Genomic DNA, 13,148 nt, shown 5'->3' with positions numbered 1-13,148 from the left:
TAAACTTACTTCTGCTCAACGTGAAAAATTCTCCAATCCACATTTTATAATTAACCTTAACATATCAAATAATGCACCCTTCGATATAACTGCTTATTGTCCACTTCCCATCACTCTATTCCCAATGTCAACCCAGTTGACCTCTTCTTCTAATCCAAAAACCATGGTTCACTCAATGTTTGCTATTGCAAGCTATTGCTATTGCAGCACAAAAGTGCCAGAGGCACCAGTAATGATATATAATTAAAAATACTAGAAAGTAAGGCTCACTGGTCCGTACATGCTAAGACAAACACTACAAGTGTCTAAGACACCGCGCTCTCACACAACAAGTACAAGGTCTGAATACATTCCATTTACGATACACTAAACTGTTTCACTCACGGTGCAATATACATACTCTCTCCCCAATAAACAGAATAGTTATAACTCAATTGTTCACAAGTGTATATTATGACTCTTGCCACAGCTATGCAGTCAGTATGCCACAGGGGTGCCATAGAAAGGGATCAGGTTCAATTCCTTGTAGAGCCGGGAAATTCTGCTCGGTGGACGGACTGGAATAGGGTACACTCTGCTTGTAGTTCCAGCTGAGGAGCTACTCAAGTGAGAAGCAGTGTCTTCAACTTCTGGAAGTTGATAACAGCCTGGAGAGTTGTATACTGACCCCCTAACTCTCCATAGATACGCGTATATAGTAGAGGACATCTCTCGAAGGGCATTGCGTGGTCTTCTGGGCCCAATGCAGAGTTCCTTTATCAATGTATATTGTATATCACCACTTGTACACACTCATCAGCACAGTACCATATTGTCTCTTCGCGTGGCAAATTTTTATTCCCTTGTTTCCAGATCAAGATTTTTCCACTTCCTCTTCTTCTTCTTCTTCTTCTTCTTCTTCTTCTTCTTCTTCTTCTTTTTTTTTTTTTTTTTTTTTTTTTTACTTGTACCACACATATTCCACACGGTTTATGCTCACTCCTTCAATGATACTTCCTATCCTCCTCTAGTGTCCGAGTTGTCCCTGCTTTCCTGCGTGTTTGTTGGTTTAAACACCCTTGTTTCAAAAGAGAGTGACAGCTTCGATACAGTCTTGTCAACATTTTGTATTTTTATTTAGCAATTATTGTTTGAGCCTTATAGGCGAATGTCACAAGATATTGTCAACCACTGCATTCACTAGATTGGAATGGGGTTCATGGTAACTTATCAATTCATTTTTTAAGTTGCTGTTATCTTTTTCATCCTATCTTGGACTAGCTTTTCCATACTCCCACTCTATTTTACGTAGTCAAACAGTTATCTGCCCTTGCAAACTTGCTCCTTTACTACCAAGTTAACTAATACTGGGCAGCCTAACAGAAGTTCCAATATCCAGTCTTTCACCACAATTCACCTACACACACTTTTCACCCACTGATTTTCTTTTTTCAATGTCATAAATATTTTGCTTTCACAGACTGCTGTGCTATGAACATAAAATTGTAGGAACATCTGCCTCACAGGTCATTTTTTTTTTTTATTAAAGAATATGTTCCTTGCTTATTCCTATTTGCTTCTGATACATTTCCATTCTCACTTTTATTTTGTTTTGATCCATTTCTTTTTTCTTTGATAGACAAGTCAAACAACAATGGCAATATGTTGCAGCCCCTTGTGTTTCACCCTACTTACTATGAACTTACTTTTCTTAGCTTCCAATTTTATTAGTCATTTGGTTTTTAAGATACTTAAATTAATTGTTTGTCCCTGTATTTTTATATCTTATTTTACCTTCGGTTGATAAAGGATTTCTGGTATGCTCACAAAGAGAGAGCTGATTCTTCCCACCCCTCACCCCCCTTACCTTGTCCTGAAGCAAACTTATCGCCAAGTATCTTGCAGTTTTTTTCCTATTATTAATCTCTTAGTCTAGTCATCAATTTAAAAGTGTCAGTTGTTGGTCCCATTGTCTAATAATTTGTACATTTATACACATGAAGTTCCAATTTTTATTTGGAACATATAGACTCTGATAATCATGAATCACAGTTCAAATGGCTCTGGGCACTATAGGACTTAACATCTGAGCCAAGGCAGGATTCAAACCTGCGACCGTAGCAGTCGCGCAGTTCTGGACTGAAGCGCCTAGAACCGCTCGGCAACAGTGGCTGACGAATCATAGTTACCATCACATGGACAGAAATATTGTGTTAACTTTATTACAACATAGGGACATAACTAAAAATGTCTTTACATAATTTCCAGTTCTGATTACTTTCCTTTAATTTAATCTCACAAATAGGTTAGTGTAACATGATGTTGACAGAGGCAAATTATATATACTCACAAATTATTTAGCTAGAGGTATCTGGTTTGTATGTCTGGGAGGGAGGAGGGTGCAAGCTGAAAACTTCAAGAAAAGATTACTCATTTCATACCTGCTGGATTTAACTGCAGTTTATCTCTTCCATATACCAACCACATACCTAATGTGCATGGCAAACAGTTTGAAAGTATTATTCTATACTCAGCATTTGGAACTATCAGTTCCTTAATGAGAGAGGAAAGAGGGATAAGTTTCTGAAGGTCTCAAAGGTCACTCGGACTCCATGACTAATGTGAGGACAAGAGGAACAAATGTGTCTATAAGAAGTTTTGGAATTTCACCTCCTGGAGGTAAAATACTGATCAGTCTGTCAATCTTCTAGTAATTTTATGGTTTCCTCACATGAATTTTCACTTGGACATGATTATTCTATGTTTCATCACTCACCTGAGAGATATCTCTGAATTCCCAAAGAGACACACCTTCAAATTGCCATCAGCTGTTATCCGTAAACGGTTGCACGTGCCACAGAAGTGTTCACTCATTGAGGTAATAAATCCCACATGTCCCTTGAAGCCCGGCACATGGTATGCCTGCAAAAAGAAATTGTAAGAAAATAGGTACTGCTGTTGTGAAAATACTATAAATGTGTTGCTCACCAAGTGGAGGAAGGAGAAAATGTGCATTAAGGGGAGTTTGAACGCCATATCCTGACAATGTTAAATTTAGTGACTTAACTTCCCCGTATTTCAGGAACAACTGTAGCCATTGACAAGAAACTTTTACAGGACATTAAACTATATGTTCTGAGTCTTACAATAATTGCATTTCAGCCACTGCTTTTGGAAATACAATTTTTTAATTACACAGTTAAAATTTTGTGTACTTTTTTGTATGTTATTCTAAATAATTTTATTTATACATAACATTATGTTCTTCTTTTAGTTCAGAAGGCTCAGGATACATACTGAAAATTTGAATTCGCTATTCGAATTAGTTACTGAGATTTAGGGAAAAATGCAAGACAAAATGTAAATTTTCAGGAAGAGTTTTTAAAGTTTTAATAGACTGTAACTCAATATATGCTTAACATTTTATTTTTAGTCACTCAGAAGCACCCTGCACCATACTGTATATCATCCTCTTGATCTTTTTTAAGTTTTTTCTTGATTTCTTCTTTCTGGACTCTGTAGTGGCCAACTGTGCTGCATACTCTGCTATACCAGTGCAAACCTTGTCCATCCATTCAAATTCTCTGATGCAGTTTGCTCCAGAATTAATTCCCATATGTTGTAGCACTTTCACGCTACCAATGTTGCCATCAGTAAAAGCAATAACAGCATGACTGACCCCCACTTTAGTGTCTTCATTACAAGAAAAACATTTTTTGGTCTACATCTACATCTACATCCATACTCCTCAAGCCACCTGATGGTGTAGGGTACCTTGAGTACCTCTATTGGTTCTCCCTTCTATTCCAGTCTCGTATTGTTCGTGGAAAGAAGCATTGTCGGTATGCCTATGTGCGGGCTCTAATCTCTCTCATTTTATCCTCATGGTCTCTTTGCGAGATATACGTAGGAGGGAGCAATATACTGCTTGACTCCTCGGTGAAAGTATGTTCTTGAAACTTCAACAAAAGCCCGTACCGAGCTACTGAGCGTCCCCCCTGCAGAGTCTTCCACTGGAGTTTATCTAACACCTCTGTAACTCTTTCCCGATTACTAAATGATCCTATAACGAAGCATGCTGCTCTCTGTTGGATCTTCTCTATCTCTTCTATCAACCCTATCTGGTACGGATCCCACACTGCTGAGCAGTATTCAAACAGTGGGCGAACAAGTGTACTGTAACCTAATTCCTTTGTTTTCGGATTGCATTTCCTTAGGATTCTTCCAATGAATCTCAGTCTGGCATCTGATTTACCCACGATCAACTTTATATGATCATTCCATTTTAAATCACTCCTAATGCATACTCCCAGATAATTTATGGAATTAACTGCTTCCAATTGCTGACCTGCTATATTGTAGCTAAATGATATGGGATCTTTCTTTCTATGTATTCACAGCACATTACACTTGTCTACATTGAGATTCAATTGCCATTCCCTAAACCATGCATCAATTCGCTGCAGATCATCCTGCATTTCAGTACCATTTTCCATTGTTGCAACCTCTCGATATACCACAGCATCATCCGCAAAAAGCCTCAGTGAACTTCCGATGTCATTCACAAGGTCATTTATGTATATTGTGAATAGCAACGGTCCTACGACACTCCCCTGCAGCACACCTGAAATCACTCTTACTTCGGAAGACTTCTCTCCATTGAGAATGACATGCTACGTTCTGTTATCTAGCAACTCTTCAATCCAATCACATAATTGGTCTGATAGTCCATATGCTTTTATTTTGTTCATTAAACGATTGCGGAGAACTGTATCGAACGCCTTGTGGAAGTCAAGAAACACAGCATCTACCTGGGAACCCGTGTCCATGGCCCTCTGATTCTCGTGGACGAATAGCGCGAGCTGGGTTTCACACGATCGTCTTTTTCGAAACCCATGCTGATTCCTACAGAGTAGATTTCTAGTTTACAGAAAAGTCATAATATTCAAACATAATACATGTTCTAAAATTCTACAACTGATCGATGTTAGAGATATAGGTCTACAGTTCTGCACATCTGTTCGACGTCCCTTCTTGAAAACGGGGATGACCTGTGCCCTTTTCCAATTCTTTGGAACGCTACACTCTTGTAGAGACCTACGGCACATTACTGCAAGAAGGGGGGCAAGTTCCTTCACATACTCTGTGTAAAACTGAACTGGTATCCCATCAGGTCCAGCGGCCTTTCCTCTTTTGAGTGATTTTAATTGTTTCTCTATCCCTCAATTTCAATATCTACCATTTTGTCATCTGTGCGACAATCTAGAGAAGGAACTACAGTGCAGTCTTCCTCTGTGAAACAGCTTTGGAAAAAGACATTTAGTATTTCGGCTTTAGTCAACCATCCTCTGTTTCAGTACCTTTTTGGTCACAGAGTGTCTGGACATTTTGTTTTGATCCACCTACCGCTTTGACATAAGAGCAAAATTTCTTAGGATTTTCTGCCAAGTCAGTACATAGAACTTTACTTTCGAATTCATTTAACGCCTCTCGCATGGCCCTCCTCACATTACATTTCGCTTTGCGTAATTTTTGTTTGTCTGCAAGGTGTTGGCTATGTTTATGTTTGCTGTGAAGTTCCCTTTGCTTCCTCAGCAGTTTTCTAACTCGGTTGTTGTACCACGCTGGCTCTTTTCCATCTCTTATGAGCTTGATTGGCACATACTCATCTAACGCATATTGTACGATGGTTTTGAACTTTGTCCACTGATCCTCAACACTATCTGTACTTAAAACAAAACTTTTGTGTTGAGCCATCAGGTACTCTGAAATCAGATTTTTGTCACTTTTGCTAACCAGAAAGATTTTCGTACCTTTTTTAATATTTCTATTTATGGCTGAAATCATCGATGCAGTAACCGCTTTATGATCACTGATTCCCTGTTCTGCGTTAACCGTTTCAAATAGTTTGGGTCTGTTTGTCACTAATATGTTATCGCCATGCATCAGTTCTCTGTTTAACTGCTCAAGGTAGTTTTCAGATAAAGCTCTTAAAAAATTTCACTGGATTCTTTGTCCCTGCCACCCATTATGAAAGTTTGAGTCTCCCAGTCCATATCGGGCAAATTAAAATCTCCACCCAGAACTATAACATGTTGGGCAAATCTAATCGAAATATTTTCCAAATTATCCTTCAGGTGCTCAGCTACAACAGCTGCTGAGCCAGGGGGCCTATAGAGACATCCAATTACTATGTCTGAGCCTGGTTTAACCGTGACCTTCACCTAAATTATTTCACATTTCGGATCTCCGTCAACTTCCTTCGATACTATTGCACTTCTTATCACTTTAAACATGCCTCCCCCTTCACTTTCCAGCCTGTCTCTGCGGTATACATTCCAATCTGAGTTTAGAATTTATTATTGTTTACATAGGGTTTCAGCCAACTTTCTGTCCCTAGTACTATGTGGGCATTGTGACCGTTTATTAATGAGAGCAGTTCTGGGACCTTTCTATAGACGCTCCTGCAGTTTACTATTAGCACATTAATATTGTTATTCCCTGTTGCATTTTGTCTACTCCTACCTTGCCGCATCTCAGGAGGTGTCTTGTCGGGCCTAGGGAGGGAATTCTCTAACCTAAAAAACCCACATGTGCACTCCACACATACTCCGCTACACTTGTAGCCACTTCCTGCATGTAGTGCACGCATGACCTATTCAGGGGGACCCTACATTTCTCCACCCGATAGCGGATGTCGAGAAATTTGCACCCCAGATCTCCGCAGAATCGTCTGAGCCCCTGGTTTAAGCCTTCCACTCGGCTCCAAACCAGAGGACCACTATCAGTTCTCGGAACGATACTACAAATAGCTAGCTCAGATTCCACCCCGCGAGGCTTTCTGCCTTCACCAACTCCACTAACCGCCTGTATGAACTGAGGATGACCTCTGAACCCAGACGGCAGGAGTCATTGGTGCCGACATGAGCAACAATTTGCAGTCGGGTGCACCCAGTGCTCTCTATCACTGCCGGCACGGCCTCCTCCACATCTCGGATGAGACCCCCGGCAAGCAGACAGAGTGAACACTGTCCTTCTTCCCCGACCTTTCCGCTATTTCCCTAAGGTGCTCTATCACCCGCCTAATGTTGGAGCTCCCAATAACTAATAAACCCCTCCCCCCATGTGTCTGCTCAGACCTTGCTGAAGGAGTGGCCACATGTCCACTCACAGGCAGAACGGGCGATGCCACACAGCCAGCCTCCACACTGACCCTCCGCCTCGTGCGCCGCGAATGCTGCTGAACCCGCCACTCCCCTTGGGAAGAGGGTGGCCCAACCGCGCCCGGTACCCGCAAAGATGTGTCGACAGAAGGGTCAGTGGGTGAAGCATGTATCACCTGGGGTGTACCATGCAAAGCACCAGACTCCCCACTGCCGCTACACTCCAAGGCAGCAGCCTGAAGACGGGTAACCGCGGCCATCAACACGTTCAGCTGTTCGCGAACAGTGGCCAGCTCCACCTGTGTCCATACACAGCAGTCACACATCCTATCCATCCTAAGAAATCAATTTACTGTAGAGAGTTAATCAACTTATAACTAGACTGCTAATTCACTAAAGGTGGCTGATAGTTGACTAAACTGTGGTTACTAGACACTTCCTGTAGAAAACAATGAAAATAGCCCTACCTGTCTCTGGACTGTATTGAAAACAAACACTAGCACTACTGGCACTATGGCTTACTAAACGGACTCTCTCTGACTGTATTCAAAACAAACACAAAATCTATGGAACACTATTACTAGCACTCGACAATAAAAAGCTTCCTAAAAGCAAAAACACATGGAAGAAGAAGTGACAAGTAAGAAAAATAGAGTTAATACTTAAATTAGCGTAGCTCGCTGCACAGCAGACATGACGCAGACGGCAGTTACGACAACACTGACACTATAAGATTATTGAACGACTCATTGGGATTTTGAGTCTGACAATGCAGACACTTCTTCAATAATTCCAGATTGCCAGGTCTCTGTAAACAGGTTTTATGATATCCACAACTGCTGCTGGGATAGAATGTTTATGGCTGTATGACCTGTTTAAGTACTGGGCATTGCAGTAATTGCACCATGAACCAGATCCAGGAGGGCAAAGATGGTGTACTGGTTTATCATCAGCTGACAGTCTCTGGAAGAAGGTAGCCCGTACTGCCTGCTTCAATTTCAACAAATCCTCAGTATTATTTCTAATGGCAATCTCATAATACTGTTGTAGTTGATCAATCATTTTGTCTGTCAGCCTGCTTCTTATGGTCTTACCACCTGAAAGTTTCTTGTCTCTCAAACTTTGTTTCAACTTCCTCAATCTGGTACCCATCCTCTTCTGGACATGACCAACACATTCCAGTTCTGTGATAAGCTTCTCACCATAAGGCTGAGTGGCTACTACACTGTTATATGCATTTGAGTCTGCATAACCTAAGAACTTAGTGTAACACACTCGCCTTTAGTTTACAGATCGATTATAAATTTCAACAGCTGCACAGGCCTCCGTACGACTAGTTGTCCTTCATAATTTCTGTCACAGATATGCCCTTCTTCATGCCCTGCTTTATACTTATAACAATGTTTGGTTAAAATCTGGAAATCTATTAGCTTTCCAGTATCCACACTGGTCACTGTAGCAACAGAATTCTTAGAAATGCAGCTGCGCTTCTACCAAGTGCCCCAAAAGCTACGGATATGTCAATCATACCATCGTTTATTTCAGCAGCTTCATTTGCAGCACACTTAATTGACTCACATGCAGCAGATTTCACAGCAGCTCCAATAAATCCTGCATACTTGTCCATTTTACAAAGTGGGCGTGGCATATACATCATGACACACATTGTTTCTGCTGCAGTGTAACCTTTGCCAATAGCTCTCAATCCATAAAACCACCTAACATTTATTTCAAAATAATTATCTTTACACTTATCAGAATTCCAAAATGAATGAGTATATTTACAACTGGCAGAATTAATGATACGTTTCCTGGCTAGTCCATTTGATACCTCAATGTCTTCATGTAAACTAACTGGCCCTCCACATACATACAGCACGCACATTCACATAACACCCCTGTTAGGTTGTGTAAAAGTATCAGAATATAACCTAACCTACCGTTTACATGAGTTTTGTTTTGAGATAACTGTGTTATCACTATGTTTCATTTTAATCTTCGAAGCACTAATGGGTGTTTCGCTAGATACTCATGAGTTTGCCAGTATTTCGTTGTCTGTAACTTCACACACCACATGCTGAACGCAAAGTTTCTCTTTATACAAAAATTTATTACCATGAAACCCACATTTCTTAAAAACACTTCATTTTGGAGTCATACTTTTTGAGAGATTTACCAGTCTATTCGTCACTTTTCCTCGGAAGAACGTTAGCACTTCGATATACAAAGCATGTTTATACTATGAAAAGATACGATACTATTTTTGACAGTGCTACCAATACAAACATAATTTAACATTTGTAACACAGTAATCCACAGCTTTCTACAGGGTGGTCCATTGATAGTGACCGGGCCAAATATCTCACGAAATAAGCATCAAATGAAAAAACTACAAAGAATGAAATTCGTCTAGCTTGAAGGGAGAAACCAGATGGCGCTATGGTTGGCCTGCTAGATGGCACTGCCATAGGTCAAACTCATATCAACTGCATTTTTTTAAAATAGGAACCCCCATTTTTTATTACATACTCATGTAGTACGTAAAGAAATATGAATGTTTTAGCTGGACCACTTTTTTCGCTTTGTGATAGATGGGGCTGTAATAGTCAAAAATGGTTCAAATGGCTCTGAGCACTATGGGACTTAACTTCTGAGGTCATCAGTCCCCTAGAACTTAGAACTACTTAAACCTAACTAACCTAAGGACATCACACACATCCATGCCCGAGGCAGGATTCGAACCTGCGAACGTAGCGGTCGCACGTTTCCAGACTGTAGCACCTAGCACCGCTCGGCAACTCCGGCCAGCTGCTGTAATAGTCACAAACATATAAGTATGTGGTATCACATAACATTCCGCCAGTGCGGACGGTATTTGCTTCATGATACATTACCCGTTTTAAAATGGACCGTTTACCAATTGCGGAAAAGGTCGATATCATGTTGATGTATGGCTATTGTGATCAAAATGCCCAAGGGGCGTGTGCTATGTATGCTGCTCGGTATCCTGGACGACATCATCGAAGTGTCCGAACCATTCGCCGGATAGTTACATTATTTAAGGAAACAGGAAGTGTCCAGCCACATGTGGAACACCAACCACAACCTGCAACAAATGATGATGCCCTAGTAGATGTCTTAGCTGCTGGGGCAGCTAATCCTCACATCAGTAGCAGACAAATTGCGCGAGAATTGGGAATCTCAAAAATGTTGGTGTTGAGAATGCTACATCAACATCGATTGCACCCGTACCATATTTCTATGCACTATGAATTGCATAATGATGACTTTGAACGTCATGTACAGTTCTGCCACAGGGCACAAGAGAAATTACGGGACGATGAGAGATTTTTTGCATGCGTTCTATTTAGCGATGAAGCATCATTCACCAACAGCGGTAACCTAAACCGCCATAATATGCACTATTGGGCAACAGAAAATCTACGATGGCAGCGACAAGTGGAACAGCAGCGACCTTGGCAGGTTAATGTATGGTGTGGCATTAAGAGAGGAAGGATAATTGGCCCCCATTTTATCGATGGCAATCTAAGTGGTGCAATGTATGCTGATTTTCTGCGTAACGTTCTACCAATGTTACTACAAGATGTTTCACTGCATGACAGAATGGCGATGTACTTCCAACATGATGGATGTCCGGCACATAGTTTGCGTGCGGTTGAAGCAGTATTGAATAGCATATTTCATGAAAGGTGGATTGGTCGTCAAAGCACCATACCATGGCCCGCACGTTCACTGGATCTGACATCCCCGGATTTCTTTCTGTGGGGAAAGTTGAAGGATATTTGATATCGTGATCCACCGACAATGCCTGACAACATGCGTCAGTGCATTGTCAATGCATGTGCGAACATTACGGAAGGCAAGCTACTCACTGTTGAGAGGAATGTCATTACACGTATTGCCAAAGGCATTGAGGTTGACAGAAATCATTTTGAGCATTTATTGCATTAATGTGGTATTCACAGGTAATCACGCCATAACAGCATGCATTCTCAGAAATGATAAGTTCACAAAGGTACATGTATCACATTGGAACAACCGAAATAAAATGTTCAAATGTACCTACATTCTGTATTTTAATTTAAAAAACCTACCTGTTACCAACTGTTCGTCTAAAATTATGAAACATATGTTTGTGACTATTACAGCGACATCTATCACAAAGCGAAGAAAGTGGTCCAACTAAAACATTCATATTTCTTTACGTATTACACGAATATGTAATAAAAAATGGGGTTCCTATTTAAAAAAACACAGATGATATCAGTTTGAGCTATGGCAGCGCCTTATAGCAGGCCAACCATTGCGCCAGCTGGTTTCCCCCTTCGAGCTAGACAAATTTCTTTCTTTGTAGTTTTTTCGTTTGACACTTATTTCGTGAGATATTTGGCCCGGTCACAATCAATGGACTACCCTGTATATAATAAATTACCGATTTTATTAGGTCTTGACGTAATGCATGTAAAAATTTTAACATTTTCAACTGGTGTAGATTATATTTTAGAAAATAAAATAAAATACTTCCCACACAAGTTTATAAGTAATATACATATCATTTTAGTTGGAGAATTGCAAATTTTATAATCAGATAAAAACCCAAAAAAGTGAAAAAGAATGTTTTCCCCTTCTAACTCCCCTTAAAGTTATGGAAATGTGCAAGCTTTTGGAGTCAGTGGCTTCTTCTTCTGGCAGAAACAATGAAGGGGAAGGAAAAGGGAAGAAATAAAAGGATTGTCAAGGTTCAGGAAATGGGGAGAGTTGCAAAGAAGCTGCAGAGAAACCCAGGCCAGGACAGACTTACTGAATGGGATGAGAAATATGTAACTAAACCAGTCCATCTCTCATACCACCAGCAGATGTGAAGTATTCTTGTGATCGGTAGTAAGTCATAAACATTAAATTATTTTCAATGTATGTTCATATGTAATACTGCACGTACCTTTGAGGTATCATTGGGCCCATTGGGAAGAGGATCAAAATCAGGCCACTGCTTTCTAATTATTTGGAGCATTTCACTAAAGGAGACCATCTTCCCATCATTCCATTTGTTGCCGCTGAAAGGCATGTACTCGATAAATCTTACATCAACATTTTTCTCTTTTGTTAACTCCACAAAACTGCACACTTCATCTTCATTAAAACCTTGCATTACAACACAAATTATCTGTGGAAGAAAGACACCATTAAAAACTTGGTATCAGATAAAGCATGGTTTAAACAGAGTTTGAAAGACTTTTTGATAGGCAACTCATCCTACTCTATACATGAATATCTTAACAGTGGCTGTTAGGCCAGCTTAAATAAGAATGTCTGTTAGATTTCAGTTCTGAGAGCACTTTGTCATAACAATCAAGATTATGTACTTTTTGTTTGATAAATTTATGAATAGTGCATAACAATGTTTCGGTCTGACAGCGTATCAATTCTGAAAATATTAGCTGTTACAGTTTGTATTGTATTCACCTAGTTTGACAATCTCCTGACAAATGATCAGGGTATTCAAATGTTTTATATTTTTTTATGTTATACTTTCTGGCATGTTACTCACCCATGAGAATCATCTCATGTTTTGGGTCTTGGAACAAAAGCTGAATCTAATCTAATCTAACCTACAAAATAATGGTTCTACAAGTCTGTTGTTATATTTGTATACCTCACTGATTCTGTTAAATTAATCTTTTTCTCTCTTTTTAGAGAATGTGGGAATTTATCTTAGCATGCCAAACTGTTAACCTTCTTAACAATTTAAGAAAATTAAACTACATACGTCTCCAATCCTTTTTCCCACTCCAACGCACACATCTTTTGCTGAAGGTATTATTTTAACTATTACATTAAATTATGAAGCTTTCTTGAAACTGTGCTGCCATTTGTGAAACAAAGTTAAAAGTGTTCTCAAGATAAAAGGTCTTCACAAAAGGAGCATTTAGTATCTGTGCAGGTAGTAACACTGACAGCCTTCATATAAACAAGCCCATATGGTAG

The 13,148-nt window shown here is 39.9% G+C and overlaps 1 protein-coding gene across 1 annotated transcript in view; it reads right to left on the bottom strand.

Moving 5' to 3' along the window:
* The window catches only part of LOC124615376 (molybdenum cofactor biosynthesis protein 1-like), a 42,053-nt gene extending 29,741 nt beyond the window's left edge, over nucleotides 1-12,312 (bottom strand). The window contains exons 1-2 of the mRNA XM_047143202.1: nucleotides 12,103-12,312; nucleotides 2,756-2,901 (exon numbers count right to left, since the gene is read on the bottom strand). Coding sequence (XP_046999158.1) covers nucleotides 2,756-2,901; nucleotides 12,103-12,312 — 356 coding nt within the window. The remainder of the gene's footprint in view (nucleotides 1-2,755; nucleotides 2,902-12,102) is intronic.
* Between the last annotated feature and the right edge of the window lie 836 nt (nucleotides 12,313-13,148).

Source organism: Schistocerca americana, chromosome 5 (genome assembly GCF_021461395.2).
Source record: "Schistocerca americana isolate TAMUIC-IGC-003095 chromosome 5, iqSchAmer2.1, whole genome shotgun sequence".
NCBI lineage: Eukaryota > Metazoa > Arthropoda > Insecta > Orthoptera > Acrididae > Schistocerca > Schistocerca americana.
This window is presented reverse-complemented; position numbering and strand designations above follow the sequence as displayed.